This window comes from Dicentrarchus labrax, unplaced genomic scaffold, assembly GCF_905237075.1.
Source record: "Dicentrarchus labrax unplaced genomic scaffold, dlabrax2021, whole genome shotgun sequence".
NCBI lineage: Eukaryota > Metazoa > Chordata > Actinopteri > Moronidae > Dicentrarchus > Dicentrarchus labrax.
The window spans coordinates 23,556,611-23,581,037 of NW_026136708.1; the positions used below are offsets into that span (position 1 = coordinate 23,556,611).

General features: G+C 44.6%; 1 protein-coding gene across 5 annotated transcripts in view; it reads left to right on the forward strand.

Moving 5' to 3' along the window:
• The window catches only part of kif26aa (kinesin family member 26Aa), a 66,099-nt gene that overhangs the window by 8,016 nt on the left and 33,656 nt on the right, over positions 1 to 24,427 (forward strand). For all 5 annotated transcript variants that reach the window (XM_051408958.1, XM_051408959.1, XM_051408961.1 and 2 more), the window contains exons 3-4: positions 7,309 to 7,752; positions 18,591 to 18,688. In XM_051408958.1, coding sequence (XP_051264918.1) covers positions 7,309 to 7,752; positions 18,591 to 18,688 — 542 coding nt within the window. The remainder of the gene's footprint in view (positions 1 to 7,308; positions 7,753 to 18,590; positions 18,689 to 24,427) is intronic.

Genomic DNA, 24,427 nt, shown 5'->3' on the forward strand with positions numbered 1-24,427 from the left:
TCGTCTAACATTATATTCTCTCTCTATATATAAACATTAATATATCGTCTAACATTATATTCTCTCTATATATAAACATTAATATATCGTCTAACATTATATTCTCTCTATATATAAACATTATCATCTAACATTATATTCTCTCTATATATAAACATTATCATCTAACATTATATTCTCTCTATATATAAACATTTATATATCATCTAACATTATATTCTCTCTATATATAAACATTAATTTATCATCTAACATTATATTCTCTCTATATATAAACATTTATATATCATCTAACATTATATTCTCTATATATATATAAACATTAATATATCAGCAAACATTATATTCTCTCTATATATAAACATTAATATATCAGCTAACATTATATTCTCTCTATATATAAACATTAATATATCAGCTAACATTATATTCTCTCTATATATAAACATTAATATATCAGCTAACATTATATTCTCTCTCTCTCTCTATACACATAATGTAGCGTCCGCCAGGACGTGTTGAAAAAGATGACAAAGCCATGTCTGCAGGCTGTCGGAGCAGAGTTAGCCACGGCTAACGGAGATTAGCAGGGAAGACTCCGGTGTTTCACTTCTGACACCAAATGTAGCGTCCGCCAGGACGTGTTGAAAAAGATGACAAAGTTATTCAGCAAGCCAACATTTATTGCTGGATCAGTACAGGTCACTGTCGGCCGTAACCACGGCAAAACAACCAAAACATAAAGTTAGCCGTAACTCCCTCTACCTGTCCTTAGCGCTCACCTCAGGCTCACTCACACACACACACGCGCACTCGCACAGCCCTCATCCCCGTCACACTCGCACCCCGCCCCCTACCTACTCACTCAATCCCAACATGTCATTAACTCAGAACATTTGACAATATAACAGAACATTACTGCAGGGTCGCTACACTACGCCCTTCTTTCTCCTTGGACTATGCACCCACACCAGGTCCCTGGCCTTGAAGTCCCCCCCTCTGGCCCTCAAGAGGGAGAGGCCTTTAGCACTGACTCTCTCAGTGCTCTGGGGACCACCACCTGCCACCTCTCCTCCCCTGTAGCTGGCTCTTTCCAGGCTCTCTGGAGCACTCCATCCTTCACCCGGAGAGCACCCCGCAACCTCATTCCACTGTGGCTTTTGTCCTGACTCCACCCACTGTAGCACTGGTTGTAGCTCAGCATCCTGTTCCTGCTGCGCTCTCTATTTGGGTGAGTCGACAATCTGTGCCCCTGTGCAGACCGGCCCGTCTCCATTATGCATGAGATCTCGTTCCTCCTCCATACGGAGCTCTTCCTCCCGGGCCTCTCTCTTTTCACAGTATCGGCAGCCGCTGTGAGCACAGGGGCGCCGAGACATGGCGTCAGCATTGGTATGGCGAGCTCCAGCCCTGTACTCCACTTTGAAGACGTACGGCGCCAGTTCTTCCAGCCAGTGTGCAATTTGCCCTTCTGGCTCCTTGAAGGACATCAACCACTGGAGGGCTGCATGGTCAGTTCGGACCGTGAAGGGCAGGCCGCAGAGGTAATACTTGAAGTGGCTTATTGTGAGGGGGGGGGGTGAGGATGGGAGACTCTGTCAAGGCCTTCTTCAAAGAGCTGAAGGCCCGCTCACATTCAGGAGTCCAGGTAAAATCACAGTCTTTCTGCTGCAGGCGGAACAGAGGTGCAGCTATACAAGAGAAGCCACGCACAAACCGCCTGTAGTAGGACGCCAGTCCAATGAAGCTCTTCAGCTCTCGCAAGTTGGTGGGGGCTGGCCAGTTCTTCACTGCTCGCACTTTTTCCTCCAACGTGCTGATGCCCTCTCCCCCAACTCTGTGTCCCAGAAACTCCAGCTCTTTCCTCATGAAGCAGCACTTGCCAGGGTGGAGCTTCAGACCTGCCACTGCTATCCTCTGTAGAACCCGCCGCAGGGCCTCTAAGGCTGCCTGGAAGGAGCTCCCGTGGACCAGGATATCGTCCAGGTAGACCAGACATTCCTTTCGGGGAATGTCGGCTAACACCTTTTCCATCAGCCGTTCGAACGTGGCCGGCGCGTTGCACAGGCCAAAGGAGAGAACTCGAAACTGCCACAACCCTCTGCCGGTACAGAAAGCTGTCTTTGGTCTGGCTGAGGGGCACCTGCCAATACCCGTTGCGTAGGTCTAAAGAGGGGAACCAGGACGAGCCAGACACTAAGTCCAGAGACTCATCGATGCGGGGCAGTGGGTATGAGTCTTTCTTGGTCACGCTGTTTAGTGGTCTGTAATCGACGCAGAACCTCATCTTCGGACTTTTCTTTTTATTGACCATCACAACCCCCGAGGCCCAGGGGCTGTCTGAGGGCTCGATGATGCCAGCCATCAACATCTCATCAATCGCTCTGTCTGCAGCTGCCTGATGCGCCAGGGGAAGGCGGCGGGGGCGTGTCTTGATGGGCCGTGCATCCCCAGTGTCGATCTCATGCTGCACCAGATGTGTCAGGCCCACTTCCTCTTCTGTCAGTGCAAAAATGTCATTAAATTCCACCAACACTTGCCACAGCTCCTCCTGCTGCTCGTGTTCCAAGTCATCGCAGCTGCGTTTCCACACCTCTCTTACTGCTGCCAGTCTGTCCACCTGTCCTCCTGCTGTGGGCTGCTGGTCCAGGGCAGGGGGCTGCACATCAGCTGGGGCATGGGGGATGGGGGCCACAGGTGCAGAGGGGGAAGCCTGGAGTGGGGGATTTGACTCATGATGCGCCTCTGCTGCTCTCAAGGTTGGCAGATGTGGTTTTGCGGCTTGTGACGGGTGCACCATTTCAACTGTGGGACCCCCCGGAAAGGCCAGCGTGTTCCTCCCCAGGTCTAACACACAGCGGGCGGCCCGCAGGAAGTCCAGTCCCAATATGCAGGGGTCCTGCACCGCTGCAACCCACACCTTAAAGTTCACTGCCAGCCCCCCCACCCATATGACCACCACCCCTCTTCCAAGCATAGGGGCTAACTCACCAGTCACAGTTCTCAGCTTCACTACTGTAGGTTTCAACTGTGTCCCCGCCGGGATCAGGTCTGGTCTCAACAGTGTAGCGGTGGAGCCAGTGTCAACAAGGGCTGTGCATGGAGCCCCTGCCAGGATGACAGGGACATGGCAAAAATCTCCTGCGTGGGTCCAACCCACCACTCTCGCGGACTCAGCGGTGTTATCTGCTTCTGGGGGGAGTGGAGCCCCGCTCCCCCGTCCATGCAGCTGGGCTCCGTCCACCAGGGGCAAGGCAGGGTGGGACACGGGGGTGGGGGTCTGCGTCGTCCCATTTACACAGACCCCGGGGCGTTTCCCTGAACACCAGCACGCTTGGGGCACCTCACGCTGATATGGCCAGCCTGGCCACACACCCAACACACAGGAGGGCTTCGGTGAGGACGGGTGCTGCTGTGCGGTGATTGCAGTGACACAGCACGGATCAGTTCAGTCAACTCAGCCGCCCATGCCGGCTTCTCTTGCCCCGGGCCCTCCTGTACCACAGTTCTCACAACAGGGCTGCCCCCGGCATGGTCGCTCTCTGCCGCTCCTCCCACGACCTCTCTCTCCAAGGCCAGCTCCAGTGCCTCCTGCGGGGGTGTGCCAGTTGTGTCTGGATGTGCAGCTCCCTAGGGGTTATGGCCCGGATGAACTGGTCCCTGGCTAGCTCGCTCTGCACGTCAGGGGGCATGTGAGCGTATGCTCTCCTTGCCAGGGCCTCAATGTCATTAGCCAATACACGGAGCGGCTCACCGGGCTGTCTCTGCCTGCTTGACAGTTCTGAACGCAGGACGCCAGGCTGGCTGCATTGTCCAAACCTCCGCTGTAGAGCCCCAACTAAAGCCCCATAATAGTTAGCTCTTTCGGCTGGACTGAGCAGCAGCAAACATGTTACTGCTTCTTCTGAAAGGCATAGAGCCAGCTGGAGTGCCTTAGTGTCCTCAGACCAGCCTGCAGCCTGCCCTAACAGTTCAAATTGAGCATGGAAGGCTTCCCAGTCTGCCTTACCGGAGTACTTCGGCATTTTCACTTGGAGCTGGTCACACTGGCGGCTGCAGTCTTTGTTCCCATCCGGCCGTGCGGCACTCCCGGTGCGCACCTCCGAGTTCGGCGAGTCAAAGCGAGCGGCTAGCTCCCTGGCCGGTTGCTTTAGGTGAGCCACATGCTCTGAAGTACGGCCAAACTCCCCCTCACGCCCAAGCGTACCAGCATGAAGACTGTCCATCACCTCTTCCTTGACTTTCGGATGAGCGCCGGTCCGGTCACGCTGTGCCGCCATGTCTGCAGGCTGTCGGGGCAGAGTTAGCCGCGGCTAACGGAGATTAGCAGGGAAGACTCGGGTGTTTTACTTCTGACACCAAATGTAGCGTCCGCCAGGACGTGTTGAAAAAGATGACAAAGTTATTCAGCAAGCCAACATTTATTGCTGGAACAGTACAGGTCACTGTCGGCCGTAACCACGGCAAAACAACCAAAACATAAAGTTAGCCGTAACTCCCTCTACCTGTCCTTAGCGCTCACCTCAGGCTCACTCACACACACACACGCGCACTCGCACAGCCCTCATCCCTGTCACACTCGCACCCCGCCCCCTACCTACTCACTCAATCCCAACATGTCCTTAACTCAGAACATTTGACATCGCAGCCTCTCTGTGGTTTGTTTCCATAGCCGGTCTGCTCCGATTGAAGGATTGAAAGGATTAAGGATTTATTTCCACCAAACCAGAGTTGGTGATTGTTGGAAACACTAACAGAGACGGTTTGGTGAGTTTTTATTTCCCGCTCAGGAACAGATGAGTGTTGCTGAGAGTGTTTGTTGGATTGAGGACAGAAGTTGTCTCTGCGTGCAGCTGCTGTGACGCCTCGCTGTCACAACCTGAATAGAGACAGAGATTTACTGAAGTCTGAGGACAGAAACAGACTGCAGCTCTGAGCTCAGACGCTCAGTGCTGAAGCAGCTTCAGGATCCTAAAGGACTCGTCCAGACTCTGAGAGCTGTTTAGATTCATCAGGTTAGTTCTGAATAAGGTTTGTGTTCGCTGACTCTGAGCTGGTTCCCACTTTAATATATATATATATATATCCTGTTTGTTTTTATTTGTTTGTTATTTCTGTCTGTTTTCTAATTTTATTTTATTTTGTTGTTACACCTTAAATTACTTACCTTATTACTGTTGTTACACCTTAAAATGAGATGTTTACTTCATTATTCCTCCATTATGATCTTGACAGTGTGAAGCACTTTGAACAGGATGAAACAAAGTTTGAGCTTTTTTCTAACATTTCGATTCCTGTTGCGACATTTTTAGACTTTTTTTGCACTGAAATTGCGAAAGAAAGAAAAACATTACTTAAAGTTAGAAAAACATTACAATTTTATTCTAATCATTTAAAAAAAGGCATTTTGGGAAAAATGCCTGTGGGAATAAGATCTGTATGTTTGGATGTGAGTTAACTGATCTGTGAGGGACTGATTGACTGTGTATGAACTTTCATTACCAAAAGAAACATAATTTATATTTCAGAAGGATTCTATTGATTAAGAAAGCTGATTTCTTTGCTTCTTTTGTTTCTTCTCCTTTACTTCCTTTCTTCCTTCCTTCCTTCCTTCCTTCCTCCTTTAACGTCAGGAAATATTCGGAACAGAAGTCTGACGCAGTTTTCCCTGTTGAATTGTTGAATTGTTGCTCTTTGACCTTCCGCCAGCTGCTCTGCTGCAGAAAGATGAGAGGTCAAAGGTCAAACAAAGGAGCCGTAAAAGTCTGAGTGGAGCAGCTTGTTTCACACTGAAACTGACCTGAGAGCAGTTTCACTCTGCCCTCACAGACTGGTGAAATGTGTATAATATCACTTTAAACACGTTTCCATCTGAATGTAGCAGAAATATTAACAGTTAAATACGACGTTCACATATAAACATTAATATATCAGCTAACATTATATTCTATTATTAACAGTTAAATACGACGTTCACATATAAACATTAATATATCAGCTAACATTATATTCTATTATTAACAGTTAAATACAACGTTCACATATAAACATTAATATATCAGCTAACATTATATTCTATTATTAACAGTTAAATACGACGTTCACATATAAACATTAATATATCAGCTAACATTATATTCTATTATTAACAGTTAAATACGACGTTCACATATAAACATTAATATATCAGCTAACATTATATTCTATTATTAACAGTTAAATACGACGTTCACATATAAACATTAATATATCAGCTAACATTATATTCTATTATTAACAGTTAAATACAACGTTCACTGTCACTGCAGCATTCAGTCCAACAACAACCACATAATGTACAACTCTGTGTGTATAAGTGTGTGTGTGTGTTACTTTGTGTGTGTGTGTGTGTGTGTGTGTGTGTGTGTGTTACTGTGTGTGTGTGTTACAGTGTGTGTTACTGTGTGTTACTGTGTGTATTAGTGTGTGTTACAGTGTGTGTTACTGTGTGTTACTGTGTTACAGTGTGTGTTACTGTGTGTTACTGTGTGTTACTGTGTGTATTAGTGTGTGTTACAGTGTGTGTTACAGTGTGTTACTGTGTGTTAGTGTGTGTTACAGTGTGTTACTGTGTGTTACAGTGTGTGTTACTGTGTGTAAGTGTGTGTTACAATGTGTGTTACTGTGTGTTACAGTGTGTGTTACTGTGTGTTACAGTGTGTGTTACTGTGTGTTACTGTGTGTTACAGTGTGTGTTACTGTGTGTTACTGTGTGTTACTGTGTGTTACAGTGTGTTACTGTGTGTATTAGTGTGTGTTACAGTGTGTGTTACTGTGTGTTACTGTGTGTATTAGTGTGTGTTACAGTGTGTGTTACTGTGTGTTACAGTGTGTTACTGTGTGTTACAGTGTGTGTTACTGTGTGTTACTGTGTGTATTAGTGTGTGTTACAGTGTGTGTTACTGTGTGTTACAGTGTGTTACTGTGTGTTACAGTGTGTGTTACTGTGTGTTACTGTGTGTATTAGTGTGTGTTACAGTGTGTGTTACTGTGTGTTACTGTGTGTTACAGTGTGTGTTACAGTGTGTGTTACTGTGTGTTACTGTGTGTTACAGTGTGTGTTACTGTGTGTTACTGTGTGTATTAGTGTGTGTTACAGTGTGTGTTACTGTGTGTTACTGTGTGTTACAGTGTGTGTTACAGTGTGTGTAACAGACCTCATCAGGCTCTGGGACAAGATGAAATCTCCTTTAAAGGTTGTTGTTCAATCTGAATCCTTGGAAATGTTGAATGATCCTTAAACTGACCAATCCCATCGTCTCCCTTCAGGACCCGGCCTACGCCTCCTTCCTGTTCGATAAGCTCCAGCGCCTCCAGTGGCCTCGCCGTGGCCGCCATGCTTCGCTCGACACCCACTGTGACGTCTGTGGCGCCTCCTTCCACCAGCTGAGACGCCTGGCTCTGCGTCGAGCTCTGGGCCTCGGCAGGGAGATGACTCCTCGCCCAGCCGGCCCAGCTGTACCCACTGCCGCTGCCACCTCCACCAGCTGGGGGGGCGAGGAGCTGCCGGTGAAGCAGCAGAAATGGTCCTATGAGGAGCAGCAGGGGGGCGGGGCTCCGTGGGGATGGGGCGGAGTTCAGAGCACATACCTGGGCGGGGGCGGAGTCAAGGGGCTCGCCACAGTCACGCCCCTCCCCCTGAACGCACAGCACTACCTGGAGGGGGTGTGGAGGGTCTCCTGCCGCACAGCTGAACACCAACAACACAGTACGGTAAGTAAGGAGGGACAAACTGTCTGACTGTACCTGAGAGACAGTATGGAGAGAGAGACAGTATGGAGAGAGAGAGAGACAGTATGTAGAGAGAGAGACAGTATAGAGAGACGGACAGTATGGAGAGAGGGAGAGAGAGACAGCATGGAGAGAGAGAGACAGTGTGTAGAGAGAGACAGTATGGAGAGAGAGAGAGAGAGAGAGACAGTATGGAGAGAGAGAGGGAGTATGGCGAGAGAGAGAAACAGCATGGAGAGAGAGACAGTATGGAGAGAGAGAGAGAGAGAGAGAGAGAGAGAGAGAGAGAGACAGTATAGAGAGAGAGACAGTATGGAGAGAGAGAGACAGCATGGAGAGAGAGACAGTATGGTGTGAAGGAGAGAGAGAGAGAGCATGGAGAGAGAGACAGTAGAGAGAGAGAGACAGTAGAGAGAGAGAGAGAGAGAGAGAGAGAGAGAGAGAGAGAGACAGTATGGTGTGAGAGAGAGAGAGAGAGAGAGAGAGCATGGAGAGAGAGACAGTATAGAGAGAGAGACAGTATGAAGAGAGAGACAGTATGGAGAGAGAGAGAGAGAGAGAGAGAGAGAGAGAGAGACAGTATGGTGGAGAGAGAGAGAGAGAGAGAGAGAGAGAGAGAGAGAGACAGTATGGCAAGAGAGAGAGACAGCATGGAGGGAGAGAATTTTTTTTTAATTTTCAAAACCTCTTTATTTGCTTAACACAATTTGTAAATACAATAATATTGCATTTTCAAAACAAAAATAGTTAATAAAATAAAAATGAATGAATAAATAAACAACAACAAAATAAGCATAAATTAATTCAAAACGAGTCCAAATATCAACTCATTCTTTACAACAGAACATAAAACATTGTTAAGGCTCCATATGTTTGAGAACTCTTCCACATTATTTGTGGTTCTGTAAAAACTGAAGTCGACATGTAATCTGGCCTTCACCATTCTAACAAACAACGTAGGTGCATCAACATCCAAAGAAATTTCCAACTTATTCCTTCTACTGAGGTAGATCGCCATTTTAGCTTGGCCCAAAATAAAATTCAACAACTGACATTTCAGTCTCCTCTTCTGTGAGTAAGTAGAACCTAAAATGAACATTTCCATAGAAAAAGTGTCTCCAAGCATCCTGAACATTCGCTCCAGCAGCTGAAACAAGGAGTCCAGCCTGCCACAGTCCATGAAGCAGTGAAACACTGTTTCTCTCTGCGAGCAGAAATAACACTTCTCACTTACATTTGGGTTGATCACAGAAACAAAAGCATTCACAGCTACAATCCTGTGAAGAATTCTCCACTGCAGATCTTCCACCCTTTTTGTAAACGGTGGTTTATAGAGTACTCCCCACGCAGGTCTGACCTCACCATTAAGCCCTAGATAAGCTCTCCAAGGGGTGTCAGTCCGACCACTGAGCTTGTCCTAGTTCAGAACCTGAACCAACAGTTTGTACATAGTTTTTCCTGTCATAACATTTAACCTGTTAGGTGGAGTGTTGCTGGACTCCAGCAGTCGACCAGTGCAGTCTTTAAAATCAGGAACAAGTGTCATTGCAGGGAAGGGATCATAACTGTTTGGCTGACGGTGTCCGTTACAGTGAGCTGTTAACAAGGAGAGTTCAGCCCGTGTCAGCTCACACCTCCAGGTGTTGAGCAGTTCTGTTATGAACCTGACAGACCTGACTCCCACACGAGAGGCCAGAGCTGCAGCGTTGATCAGTCGTGGTCCGCATAGTTGCACCACGTGTCCCAGCGTGATGACCCCCGCCGAGCGAAGCAGCTGCAGCACAGAAGGTCCTGCTGTGCGCTCTACGTTGAAGCGGGTCCTGTACACCACTGGCTCTTTCAAAAGCCAAAACAAGGAAACACAGTTGGCCAGACTCTGCTCCTGCCCCCCACAGTAAACAGTCCATTATACAACTTTGGAAGGTTGCATAGTTTGTGAGCACTCAGGTCCATCAGAAACAGAGGCTCAGCAAGACCCAAACCTCCATCCTCCTTGGGCAGAAACAGCACGCTCTGTGGGACCCAGTGCAGACGGTCCCAGAAGAAATCCAGTTCTTTATCAGCTGTAGATCCCCTTTCTTGGGGAGGAGGGTGAGGACCGCTCTCCTGCAGCTCAGAGGTAACCGTCCTTTGTTAAAACTGTCTCTGAGAACAAGTAACAAGTCTTGGCCAATTACAGGCCAGAAAACCTTGTAAAAATCTGCAGGAAGACCATCAATCCCTGGAGCTTTCCCGCTATTCAGGCTCTGCAGGGCCGCAGCTAGTTCAGCCACAGAGATCTGTGCGTCCAGCTCAGCATTGGCCTACACGGGAACCTTGGGTAGACCCAAGACAGGGAAAGACTTCGCCACCTCCGATCTCTCCTGGAACTCCTCTTTGAAGAGCTCCTTGTAGAAGACAACTGCACAGCTCCATATCTCTCCTGACTCCTGCAGCAGCTGCCCTGTGTCGGACCGCAGGGAATGCATGAGTCTTTTTTGTCCATTCTTACGTTCAAGGCCAAAGAAAAAGTGAGAGGGAGCATCCATTTTTAGAGCTGACTTTTTTCTTTTGAGAACTTTAATATGTTCTCTTTCTCTTGTGGAAGCTGCTAAATCCTGCAGCTCCACTATTTCTCTCTCCAGAGCTTTCATAGATAGATAGATAGATAGATAGATAGATAGATAGATAGATAGATAGATAGATAATTCCTTTATTTATCCCCCTAAGGAGAAATTCTGGTTGACACAGCAGCAATAGGGCAAAGCAGAGCAAAAACAGAAAACAAAGAATATCACAGTAAAAAATATTGCAGATATTATTAATATTAGAAGATATAAAAACTATAAATTAAAGTATATACACTATGCATTGTTCAAGTAGGACCTGGAGCCCAAAATATGAGCAGAAAATTAAACTTGACTAAAACTAAAAAACTAAAACTAAACTAAAACTAATAAACTACCAAAGTGGAAATTGAATATAAATAGTGCAATAGGTTAGTGTGTTGTAGGTAGGAGTTCTAAACCAGTCTTTATCTGCTGGGGTTGGAGGAACTGGGTGCTGTGGCGTTGTGGAGTCTGATGGCTGATGGTACAAAGGAGCCTCCAAACTGCTTTGAGGCTCGGGGCTGGGTCAGTCTGAAGCTGAAGATGCTCCTGAGCTGCCTCAGTTCAGCGTGGAGAGGATGAGTGGGGTTGTCCATGATGGCTTTCAGCTTCCCTGGGATGACGTGTCTGCAGATCTGCAACGGTGGAGTGGATGACGTCACAGGCGTGCGCCGCTGCTGCCGATAGAGGAATGTAAACAGTGACGACAATAGTGGCCGTAAACTCACGGGGCAGATAGTATGGCCTTAACCCTATGGCCAGCAGTTCAATATCAGGTTTGCAGATTTCTGCCTTCTTGACAACATGTCCAGGGTTACACCATTTAGAGTTCACAAAGACAGCGAGCCCTCCTCCAGACTTTCTACCGCTCTGTTTCTTCCTGTCTGCCTGAACTAGTGGAAAACCGGCCAGTTCCACTGAACAGTCTGGTGTAATGTCATTCAGCCATATCTCCGTCAGACATAATATGCTGTACTCCCGATACTCTCGCTGTCCGTTGACCAGGGCTGAGAGCTCGTCCATCTTGTTCTTCAGCGAGCGTACGTTTCCCATGACAACCGAGGGAAGACATGGCTTGTATCTCCATCGCCTCTCTGTCTTCTTGGTCCTCACCAACGTGCCTGCTCTGGTTCCTCTCCTTCGTCTCCTTAACTCCACCGGGATCTCCCTCGGGCATGTGACACGTAAATCCCGATACCGTAGGAAGTCCTCACGTGAATAACCTTTGGTGTTTTGTTGTGTGGTGGTTGTTGTGTCCACATTCCTACACATTGTTTATATATAAAAAAAATAGTTCAACTACGGCTAAAAAAGTAAAAAATTAACTACCAACACTGGAGGTCTGTTTACAACAATAAACACAGTGCTATTTAAGAAGGAATAAAGAAGTATAAGATTTAAGGCGAAAAAATAAAGAGGCGGAGTGGGAGCTGTTGCGTCAAGCTGCCACTCTCTGTGGCGCTTCTAGACCTGGTCATGTCCCTTGTGACATTGAGAGTTTACTGTAGGCACAGATGTTTTATTTTACCCTTCCCTATATCCCACCACTGTTGTAACGAAGAGTATTCAGGTTTTGTCTCTGTGTAGTTTTTCTAAAACAAAAAGAAAGCAAACTCTGTCAAGCCTGGCCATAGATAGAGAGTTATCTCTAGCATGGACCCAAGTATACTGGCGCTGTGTGGCGTGAAAAACCCTCCAAGTGTCACATAAATTATTTTCTTCAATTAACTTAATAAGACAAATCTTGGAGGCTCCATGTGGTTCTGGATGGTTCCTGTCAAGAGTTGCATTTTCAGTACAGTTAAAATCACCACCCAGGAACATGTAACCTTCCCCACTACAGTTGTTAACAACAGTGTTTAAAATGTCTAAAAAAAAACACCCTTTCTGTGCCTACGGTTGGAGCGTAAACATTAATGAAGGTCATTTTCACATTTTCAAACACAGCTTGTATTTTCAACAAACGACACTCAATAATTTCTTCAGTAACACAAGAACTGGGTAAAAAGCCTCTAAACAGGACAGCAACTCCTCCACTGTTACTGCTCTTATGGCTGAGGAAGACTTCTCCATCCCACCCCCTCCTCCATGCAGGTTCATTCTTAGCTGTGCTGTGAGTCTCTTGCAAAAAATTACATCTAATTTTCCAACCGTGAACAAACTGAATAGAGAAGCTCTCTTTACGTCCTCTGGCACCATTAATGTTTAAAGAGCCCAGCTTTATGTCACACATTGTGATGGAAAGACTGCATCCAAACAAGGCAGATAGGAACAGCAGAAAGGAGGAGGACAACAGTAAAAAGTCATTCATGAGCAATTTGCGACCAAACTCTTAACACCTCTTGGTCAGTAAACGGCCTGCGTTTTTTGAGAAATATTTAACTGAGTCAAGGAACAGCTGTAGATCTGGGAAAAACTCCTCCATTTTAACTAGTCTCATACCTTTTGTGTCCTTTAAGAAAGAGCGAATTCTGGTGAAGGAGTAAACACTCTGCACCTCCAGCTGTGAGCTCCCAGTGAGATCCCCTACACTGTCCTGTGTGCTCACCAGACTGTCCTCTGACTGAGAGGAGGAACACACCGGGGTTGTCTTTGACACTTTAGAAGCCTGTTCACTGTTGGGTTTGCTTTCTGAACTTTTCTATTGGTTGACAGTTTGGAAACGTCATCATCAATCATAACTTCCTCATCATATAACACAGACTCTGCCACTCGGGTCGCGGTGTGACTGATATTTACCTGCAGGTCTGCTACATGCCATGACCTTGCCGTCCTGATCACTGTCAGCCCTGTTTTCCCCCTGAGGATCCTGCGTGTTCCTCTGCGGCTCAGCCGGTACAGAGGCTCTGCCAGCTCTCTCCAGAAACGAACGAATCAAGTGCCCCTCAATTCCACACCCGAAACATTTCATTGTGTCTGAGGTCACGTGCACAATATAATCGTAATCATCCACCCTGAATCTGAACACTAAGTTCAGCTCCTCATCACTCTTTTTAAGGACCATGAAAACCTGTCTCCTTAAAGACACGACATGTTTCAGGAGAGGAGGCTTGCAACTGATGGGGATCATTTTCACAGGGGACACCAGCGGCACTAATAATAATAATCATCATCATCAATAATCATCAATAATAATCACTTTTTTGGCAGGATTACCTAGTGATGACACCTGGGTGAAAGTACCTTTTATCACTATTCTGCTTTCCAGCAGCTGATTTACTTTGTCTGTGCTGTCCAGAACAACCACCACCGTAATACTGTCATAGCCCACTGCCTCACCTACAGCCAGGCTGCAGTCCTCCACTAAGCAGCCCACAGCCAGTCTGTTGGTCTGGGACCAGTCAGGGAGTCCAGTGCTCGCAGTGTCTTACAGTCGATGATGTTCGTCTCCACTCGTCTGCGTTTTAGATTCACATTCAGCCGACTGACGCTGTGAGATCAATGAGACCTGATTACAGATGTAAATATCATCTGAGGTCACTGCAGAGGTTATTTATCAGACACCTGATCAGGGGGGTGAACACTCTTCAGGTCGTCTTATTGTAACTCCACATTGTTTGTACTTTACGTGACTGCTGTTTTTAGGATTTCTTCAGGTTTCAGTTGCCAGTGAACCATTAATTCACCCTGCAGGAACTAAAACTTAATGTTTTATTGAGAGAGAAGTTGAATGACGTAATGACATCAGGGGTTCTTTGTGAAAAAAACAATAATCATAATAAAACTATATCAACCTGTGCAAATTAAACATTATGAAATTGTTATTGGTTATTGCTTTTTATCAATAATGCTCTAACAAAAGTAGAAAAAACATTTTTAAAACAGAGTTGTGATGCTACAGGGACTTCCTGTTTACACAGCAGATTGCTCATGATTGGATGGTGGTACAAATGTTTCCTAGCAACAGATTTACATATTAAAGTCTTTATTATCTGAGTCATTTGTTCAACCTGATTCAGTGAATCTCTGGTTTGGAGGGACTGTAATGGATTCGTGGAGAGCTGCTGTTTATTTCTGTCTGACTATGTCGACCTCCAGCAGTTTGTTACATAATTCATAAGTCTCCGTATGGATTCATCACAGCGACCGTGTTCCTGACACGATCGACCCGTCCTTCCACCCCGAGCGCCATGACATCATTATAAATGGGCCATCAGTCTGAAACCCCCGCTGCACTATGTGACCCCCGTAGATGGACATTTGTAGCACGTGTTAATAATATAAGAGAAATCCTCTTTGATTTGATTCTTTTTTTGAGGTTTAATGAATCTGGAAATTAAGAAGAAGTTTAACTTTTCACTTATTAAACGCTTTAGAGCGGCTGGAAGGTGGATTTTGTAACTGTAAGGGCAGAGCCAGGCTGTTTCTACCTATTTAAGCTAATAAGATGAAAGGATTTACAAGGATGAAAGTTTTGGTTATTTTGTTTAATTTCAGATTTTTCCAAGATGACTTCATGTCACATTCTGTAAATACGTTCAGTATGTGTACCAATATTCACATTTCTGTCACTGAAACTAAGTCTGAAATGTAGATTTAGAGGGTTGTCACAGCATCCCCTGCAGTCCAATTAACACCAATTAACACCATTTTTTATACACTCAGCTGACTTTTTAATTTCCCAGAGTTTAGTGTTTCCAGGTGAACTCAGAGAAAATGAACACCATTTCTTTACACTCAGCTGACTTTTTAATTTCCCAGAGTTTAGTGTTTCAACAGGTGAACTCAGAGAAAATGAGATCTTACTAAAAAATCCTGTGGAGTCTCAGCTCTGCAGACTCATGGAAACATAAAGGACAAAAAAAAAGGGATGGTTTAGGACTCCCGGAGCAGCTGTTAATGTGGGGTGAGACGGCAGCATCTGCACTCTCCACAGAAAGTGGGAGGGGGGTAGGGCCGGCTTTAAATTCAATTCTACATTTTATAGGGAGCCAATGCAGAGAAGCTAGTACAGGAGAGATGTGACCTCTTTTTCTCTTTCCTTTCAGTACCCGTGGCCCCGCTCTTAAAAAATAAGAGGGTTTAATTAAATAATTTGGGGAAAACAAAAAAAAAAAAAAAAAAAAAAAAACAAAAAAAAAAAAAAAAAAAAAAAAATATTTTTTCATCTTTTTTTGTTAATATGAAAAAAAAAATTTTAAAAATAAAAAAAAAAAAAAAAAAAAAACAAAAGGGCTGGTTTTTGTGGGAGGTAAAAAAAAAAAAAAAAAAAAAAAAAAAAAAAAAAAAAAAAAAAAAAGGGGGAGGGGGGAAAAAAAAAAAAAAAAAAAAAAAAAAAAAATTTAAAAAAAAAAAAAAAAAATTTTTTGGGGGAAAAAAAAAAAAAAAAATTTTTTTTTTAGTTTAAAAAAAAAAAAAAAAAAGCCTCCAACCGCTGCAGGAAGCCACATCTTCATTATCCACCTCATTATTCCCCATCAGCATGCTGGAAGACACCACAGCAGTCGAGTCTGATCCTCCACAAAACTCTGATCCTCCACAAAACTCTAATCCTCCACAAAACTCTCTCTCCAGGACCAAAATAGAAACCTACTGCTTCACAACAAACACACGACTTCTGCTACAAACCTGTTTTACATTTCCTTTAATATTTAGTTTCAGTATCAGCCTGATACAGTCACGTTCATGAACGTAGCGCTCATACATCCACAGTTAGTACAGAGCTAAACTGTGATTGTAAGATAGTGGGTGGAGGTCAAATGAATGGTTAAAAAGTCAATTGTGGCTCCAAACCGGAATTATTGGGAAGAGAAGCATGGACCAGGAGGACCCCTTCTCCACCAAGTGTACTCCAGTTCAGGATTCAACAACCAATAATCTTCTTATTAGGAATAAATCTGCCTCCTGTGTGAGCCGTCTGTAGCTGAATAAATAATAACGGGGGTACTGGTAGAGACTGGTATTTTCTGAGCGGCTACACGCTGTAAAAAGTTTGAGAAACACTGAACTACAAAAAATAAAACAAGGAATGCCAAACCAAGCTAAATCAAAGACCAATCAAACAGAACAGAACTACAACCTAAACTGAACCAAAACATGAACCAAGCTGAAGAAATCTATACCAAACTAAACTGTAGATGAACCCAACAAACCAGACTAAATCAAACCCAAACTAGATAAACTAAACAACATTATTAACTGAGCTGGATTAAAGCAAACCAAACATACCTAAGTAAATTAACCCAAATTACACCAACTAAGCTAAACTAAATCAAAAACTATCACCAAACAAAACCAAACTTAACTAAACTAAACCCTAAAACAACCAAACTTTATCGCACTATAATGACCCAACCTTACTAAAACTAAATCAGGGTTCCCACTTTTTAAAGAAATCATTCTCCAGGAGTTTTCCTGATTATACTGGACAGCACTCACTCACAAACGGTCATATAATTTACCGGTAGCCCTCGGAGGTGGTAAACCTCTGCGTTAACTCTGCATTAGCTTGGTTTAGTGTCGCACTTGGCTGTTCTCACCACAGCTGCAGTCTCAGTGGAGCGATCTCTAGTGAACTGACAGTTTTCTCTAATTCTTTACAGAAATTAATATTCTAGAAAGTGAAGGTGTTTGCTAAAAGGCTGAGAATTTTGTTTACAGCTAAAAAAAAATTTGTCATTACACTTGATGCCGAAAGGTGCGCTGAAAGTCTGTTTCGTGGTAATACTTTGGTTTACAGAGGCGATCCGAGTAAGGGGCTAAAATACAACTACTCGGACAACATAATTTATTTTCAGGATATTTGCTCATTTTAATCAATTTCCATTTGTTTCCATGTCTGGAGTCTCTAAATTTCCAGGTTTTCCAGGATTGACCAGGCTAAACAACATCAAACATACTTAGTCAAACTTAACCCCCCCAAAAAACACTATAACCAAACTAAAGGGAAATAAAACAAATGAAATAAACCTTATTCGATGCTGTCACAAACATTTCCTTATACCAAAACTATATAACGACAAAACAAACCAACCAAATCCAACTAACTGAACCAAAACCATTTCTGTCACCAAATTAAAACCAGACCAAATGTGTCCGTGTTGTTCCTCGGCTCAGGTTTGTGTTTCTGTCCTGCCGGCAGCTCTCTGTGTAATCCTGTTATCTGGCAGAGTGTGTCCCAGTCCAACAGCTGAATAATGGACTCCCCCCGTTTACCGCTTCCTGTTACCACAGTAATCCACCGTAACCAGGCCGCGGATCTGAGCCCAGAGATGAACAGAAAAAAACAGAGAAGATTGGAAAGAGCTTGTGCCCTGACAGAACGAGGACAGATGCAACCACAACCTTTGAAAACAGGATTTAGAACCTGATTATCTGCTCCTGGATACAGTTAATAATACTAACAGTTGTGTAGGTGTTTTTATTTTTATGTGAATTCTAATGTAAACTGATCAGATTCAAACTGATCATAAAAGCTCAAAGATATACTGTCAAATGTCACTAAATATCAGAGCTGTGCTATCAGTCCAACAGCAAGCCTTCAGTGCTGTCTGGTCATTAGCACTGCCCAGCAGGATTAGCCATTAGCTACAGTGAGCCGGAAAAAAGCCTTCAGTTCTTGACTGAGCGGCCATGTTGTGATTGAGCAGAATGGGAAGTTTGGATGCCAGCGAGCAGGCTAATGACCAGAGCTAATTACTTAATGACCTCCTCATCCAGACCAGAGCTTCCTCCTCCTGCTAATGGAGTGTCAAGCTAACCAACCACTGGCAGGGGCGGCCATGTTTTCCTGCTGCAACCTCTCCTCTGGGATCTGCCCGGTCCCCGTTAGAGGACGTTAATCTGCAGAAATCAGAAGCCGAGAACAGAGAGAGAGATTTATTTATGGGAATAAATGTGCATGTAGTTACGTCGACAATAATTTAGTTTCTGGGGGTGACGGCCAACGCTGCAGGGCTTCAGCAGATAGCCACTCTAATATACAGAGTTTACAGAGATTAACACTAAAGTAACAAATCATCAAGTCAATGTTCTCCAAAACGTCTGTGAGTTATTATAAACATATCCTAATGTATAAGTTTTGTTTAAAGTACTGTTTAATCAGGCACGTTACATCTTTCCTAAACCTAAACAAGTCGTTTTTTTGCCTAATCTTAACCAAACTGTGACCATTTCACAGTGTTAACCACACAAGCTTTTTTTTGAAAGTCTAACCAGACATAACATTTTTATTGTTGCTTATTTTATTGCACAGAAAAGAGTTTTCAGTCTCCTTTGTGTCTCGTCCGCCAGGGTTCAGATGGAGTTTACGTGACCATTAAGAGTTCGACTCACAGCATCGCCACCCAAACCAGCCAAACACCGTCTGCTGCAGCTGCCTTCTTCATCAGGTCAGTGAATGCCACACTGATGTGGTTAATCCTCAGGCTATAATAAGGAAAACAAATCTGCACAACCATTAAATGTAAGGAGTGAATAAAATAAACTGTGACATCATTTGAATCGTATCGTATCATATCGTTTCTACTTCAACGTCTTCAATGATTAAAGTTTGGATGTAAAGGTACTTTGACTGCGAGGGAAATTTAGAAGCTCGTTTCCAACAGAACTTGAGTCTATTCTCAGGATATTTCCTTCCTGCAGTTTCACAGACTGAATCTCATGAATTCACCCTCAGGGATCAATAAAAAAGTTTCATAGAATTTCATCCCACCGTTCCCGATCCAGATTCGGTTGTGCTTCAGAAGTCAAACGCTGGCTCTTCCCTCCACACAGAATCTAATTGGCAGATTTACTATTTTTATCCGGTTTGAGTGGTTGGAGCTGTCAGAGAGCAGCGGAGCAGCGAGGGCTTCAGGGTTCAGGAGGGTTTGTCTGCTGATTTATTGGTCCTGATCAGCTGATCGAACAGAGGCAGCGTGTTGTCTGAGTCTGATAAACAAATGAGACACAACATTTCTATCCAGCTGCAGTGAGACAGAATGAAAGAGGTCAAACTAAACAGGCTGTCAGAGTCCACCGGCTGACATTATTGAACCGAGACACTGAATGTGAAGTTCAGCCCAAAAAACAAACCCATTGCTCAGCGCTCTGTATCCATCGCAGTATGTAAAGTTTACAGGGTTCAGTGTACAATGAAGACTTAAAGTTTGATATTAAAACGACTTAACGGGGACGTAGTTCTTCCTGAAATCAGCTCATTCAGGAGGAGGTTGTTGCAGCTTTAAATATCTACGCTGTATAAATGCATCTCTGACATACAGCAGACGCTCCATCCTGTTCAAACACCTGAGCTCTGCTGAAGACGAGTCTGTGGGATGGTATTACCCAGCGTTCACTACAAAGACTTCCCAGCATGCATCTGTCAGAGGGTGCTGAAGGCTGAGGGGAGGCAGCAGAGAGTCACTCTGCTTTTAACTGAAGATCTTTGAAGGCTTGATTAGCCTGCAGCTTCCTGCACACACACAAACAAACACACACACACACACACACACACACACACACACACACACACACACACACACACACTCGTTTAAAGCAGTTTTCTGTTTTCAGTCCATATGATTGTGTTGATTGTGTGCAGCAGTGATTCAGTGTGGAGGTCAGTTGGCAGAGGTCAGTTGGTGGTCAGGTCAGTTGGTGGTCAGGTCCAGGTTCATGTCTCTTGGTGTTCCATTGGTTCAGGTCTGAAAGGTCCAACTGAACTGGACTCCAGAATGAATGAAAATAAAGAGATGAATTCAGTCTCTGTGCAGCAGAAACTGATGAATGTTGAGTCTGGACAGATTCCAGAGACACAGAAATGATTTCAGGCTTTCTGCCAACAGACAGTTGGAGGTTCAACAGGGGACGACCGCATTAACATGAAGCAATATGAAAACGCTACCAGACGACTGCGGGTCATTACAATATGGCAGCCAGCGACGGCTTCACTCCATCTGTCAGTCAGCAGAGAAATCCCACAATCCTCTCTGTGAACAATATTAGGCTCATTTTATAATGCTCTCTGTTTTATACACTGTTTGATATGTTGCGTGTTGTTGTTTGTATTTAGAACTTTAGATGACGCTGAGACGCTGTTAGCAGCAAAGCTTCATCAACAGATTCATGACTTTAGAAGTGAACAATCGACTGGTTCATGGTACATTTAGCTCGATCCAGGGGTCCACGTACTGATTTCTGACTGGTATCAGTGAATCTTTACGATCCTAACTCTTACCACAGCAATGGGCTCCACACATCCTTACATATAAATTGCTGTCTTTGGCATTTTTCCGGGCTTCGAGGGTCAGGGGTTTCTGGGGGTGTTTGGAGGTGTCGGCTGGTCCAGGAGGTTTGGCTGATTTCACCACGTCTCTGTTTAAACGCTTCAGTTGTAATTATCGGTGACAAACCCCCACAGTGTCAAAGTCACCAGTCAGACCCTCCCCCCCTCCTCCCCTAGCTGATATGGTATGCATTAGCTGCTGTTCATGGTACAGAGAGCACAGAGGACGAAGAGGAGGATGGGGTGCCTTTGAACAGAAGAGAGGAAGAGTTCTCTGAGATCATGAAAACATTAAAGTTGAATGTCGTCTCACATGAAACACAGACTCCCCACGACGAAGCTCATCCCACATTCAGCTTCAAACTCCTTCAAAAGGAGCAAAGAGATGAAGATGAATTCGTCCATTATTCAGAGGATGGAGGGAGAGCTCGCTGTGGTTTGTGCGGAGGTCTGGAGACAGAAGTTGTGGGTCAGGTCAGAGGTCAGAGAGTGTTTTCATCAAGCAGATCTTTGAGCTCGTTGTTGCCCTGTGTGATTAAAACAAGAATATTTCCCCAAATGAACTGCACATTAATTCCAGATCCCCACTGAGGAGGTTCGAGTTCCCCAAAGTGGCTTTCTGGCTTCCGGCCCGAGTTTCTGTATCGACATCCTGGACTGAAGAGCCTCTCTGCTGAATGTGTGAGACTCACTGCATCACTACCGCTGCAGCAGCAATGCACCAAAACACCTCCTGAAAACAACCAGGAGGATTATTAACCACACAGGGTCTGACTCCACGAGCTGCTGCCCACTGAGTTCAGCACAGAACTCCCTCCCAATAGTCCCTTCATTTGTCTTTTACTCTGTCTGTCTACCATCAGTCAGTTCGGATATGTGCTTGTTTTACTGAAGACGCATTGATTGATCCAGTGCTGCTTAAATGAGACGTTGAAGAGGAATCATTCAGAGGAATCTGAAGGCACAGATAACTTTTAGTGGGATCTCATTTATTTCCCTCTGCGATCCAGCCTCAGGGGCCACAAACACTGTCCTGACATCCACGTCTCCTTGTGGTCTCCACACATTGTTGGAGCCCTGGTCAGCGCTGGATGGACCCATTATCATTCTGCTGTATTTGTATTTCTTTAAACCAATCACAATTGTCTTGGACGGCGCTGATCTCAGGACACAGCGACGTGACCTTGTAAAGAAGAGTTAGGGGGGATTTGTTTTGGTGGTACGTGGGGGTCGAAGGCTGTGACCTGTGAAAGAAACTGATGAACAGCACAGCAAAGCTCTATAAATTAAATCTGTAAGTTCTTAAATACTACAATTCAGTCGTGTTGATTTTGAGATTTTAGTGTAAAATATTTGAATTCTACATATCATGCCATAAACATGCACAGCAACCGACTCTACTGGTCCAAACTGGCTATTGCAATTTTCATTTTCGTTTTCAGGGTCCAATGATTTTAAACTTTGTACTTTGTACAACCAGATGAGGTTCAGTGAGAGAGAATGAAGCTCATTCCGAGACGCCAAGCTGGAAAAGTCATCTTCAGGTGGATTAAAGCTGCTTCCTGAAATCAAACATCCAGGTTTGTCTCAGCAGGATGCCCCGCTTACTGAGGCTTTTTCTGGATGTGGGTCACATTACTCTTCAGCAAACCCCCCCCCCCCCAGGCAGCCCACTGACCTCTCACTGCAGTGATGTATTAACATGGTCTCAGGGTTGAGGGTTCGATTCCCAGCAGAGCTCCTCAGGCTGAAACATCCATCTGAGTCTCTGCTCGGTCAGACCTCCTGAATTAGATTGTGCTTTATTTTAAAAGTGGAGGAATGTCTGCTGAATACCAATTCTTACAATCAATAAAATTTCCCTCTTTGATAATTACTTTTTCTCCATGCATATTCTGCACAATGCACACACCATTCTTTTTAAAGTATATATGTTAATGTAAGAAAATGTAGATGGAGCTGGACACAATAATGTGAACATTGTCGTTGTCGAGTTGTTGGTGCCTTGCTCGCTCACACATCTCTGTGGGAACTGAACCCTCGCTCTGTCAGCGCAGCTTCGTCAGCAGACAGCAGAAGGTGGAGGACAGAGAGTCTAAGTTTAGACGTGCAGAGTGTCTGTTATGTGGCAGGATAATTAGCAGGAGGGTGAAGTCTGATGGTGCAGAGCTGCCGACAAGCTAACGGCTGTCCAGGCTAACGAGGCCTGAACTGCCGTCAGAGACGTCCTTTATTTTCACAATTAGACTGTTTACAGTGTGATTTACATTCTGTTAAACTGTGCAGCAGGTCTCTCTGCAACCATAGGTTCCCCCAGAAAACTATCAAGCACCACTGATCAATTCATTAACACAAATGTATTATTTCCTCTGCCGCACACAACCTAAACACAAATACTCAGCTTTCTGACTGTTTCTGAGGCTTCTTTAGCCCTCTTCATCCCCCATCCCTCTCTGGTCTGTGTGTGGCGGCCAACTCACACACTGTTGCATTAAGAGAGAGAGAGTGATAACTCACTGAGCACCATCTCTCTCTCCTGCAGCGGACTGTAAACCACACCCACCTCCGCAAACTGCAACTATATGTATGGTTTTAATCACAGTTCAAGCCCCATATAAATCACAGCGAGCTTCACTCTAAAAATGTAACTTCTGTCCAATCAGAAGAATCCACTGACATGTTTTATCATCAGCAGTGACTCTAAAGCTCGTAACTCAAGACTGTCAGCATCCACAGCGTCTTTTTGTGTCTCTTTATGTCTCTTTATGTCTCTTTGTGACGGTTTTATGTCTGTTTGTGGTAGAGTTGCATCTCTTGGAGGCAGTTTTTGGTTTCGGCCGTTACTGGTTGACCTAACTCACCTTGTTATGCAGTCAACGTACATTCAGATGTGATGCTCACATTGAAAATAAACATTTAGCTTCACATTCCCTCATTTCCCCCGGACTGTGGGTCTGTGAGTAAACAGGTTCAGGGGTGATAAAGAAAATCAATAAATCAGTATGATTGGACAGATGATGAGAGATCAGAGGAGCAGATCAATGCTGCAAGAAAAACTTTAGAGAGATATCTGCAGAGAGAGAGAGAGAGAGTGAAAGTATCCTGAGCCGATCAATCAGCCAGGATCCACAGATCCATATCCAGTCCAGTCCCGATCAATACTCTGAACCAGACACCGATCAATACGAGGTGAGCAGCCTGAGGGAATCTGTCAGAGTTAGCCTGCAGAGAGCTGATGATCAGCTGCAGTCAGAATGAAAGAAAACTGACTCAGGACCAGTCGTTCCACCAGTTTTACCATTTCATTAATTATCATATATAATTAGGGCCAACGTCGGCGTTCTCAAGAATAAAGACACAATTATGATGTAAAGAGCATTTCAGTTTTAGTGCTCAGTGTTCTCATGCTATTAGCATTGTTGCTAATGTGGCTACGTTTCATGTTTTCCCCAAAATAAGAGCGATTACCTGAGACTGACAAACAGTGCTGGAAAATGAATGTATGGACCTGATTCGACAGAATGAACCATTATTCCCTGTCATTGTCCCAATCGTCACCCATTGGTTTGTGGACTCACTGAGAATGAGCTGTCAATCACAAGGTAGCCCCGCCCTAAAGCATACCCTGCTTTATGGTCTGTTTTTACTCTAAATGGGACCATCAGTTACTAAATGAACATCATGCTGTATGGAAGAAGACTGAAACTAGAGACTGAGACCAGAAACTCATCAGGAAACTGTTTACTGAGCTCATAAATCAACTGAGAACTCGTCTCATTCTCCATAAGACTGAATTGTATCAGAGTGGAGCTCCCCCTGCTGGCCTTATTACATAGAATACAGGTTTAAGACACTTCATGTT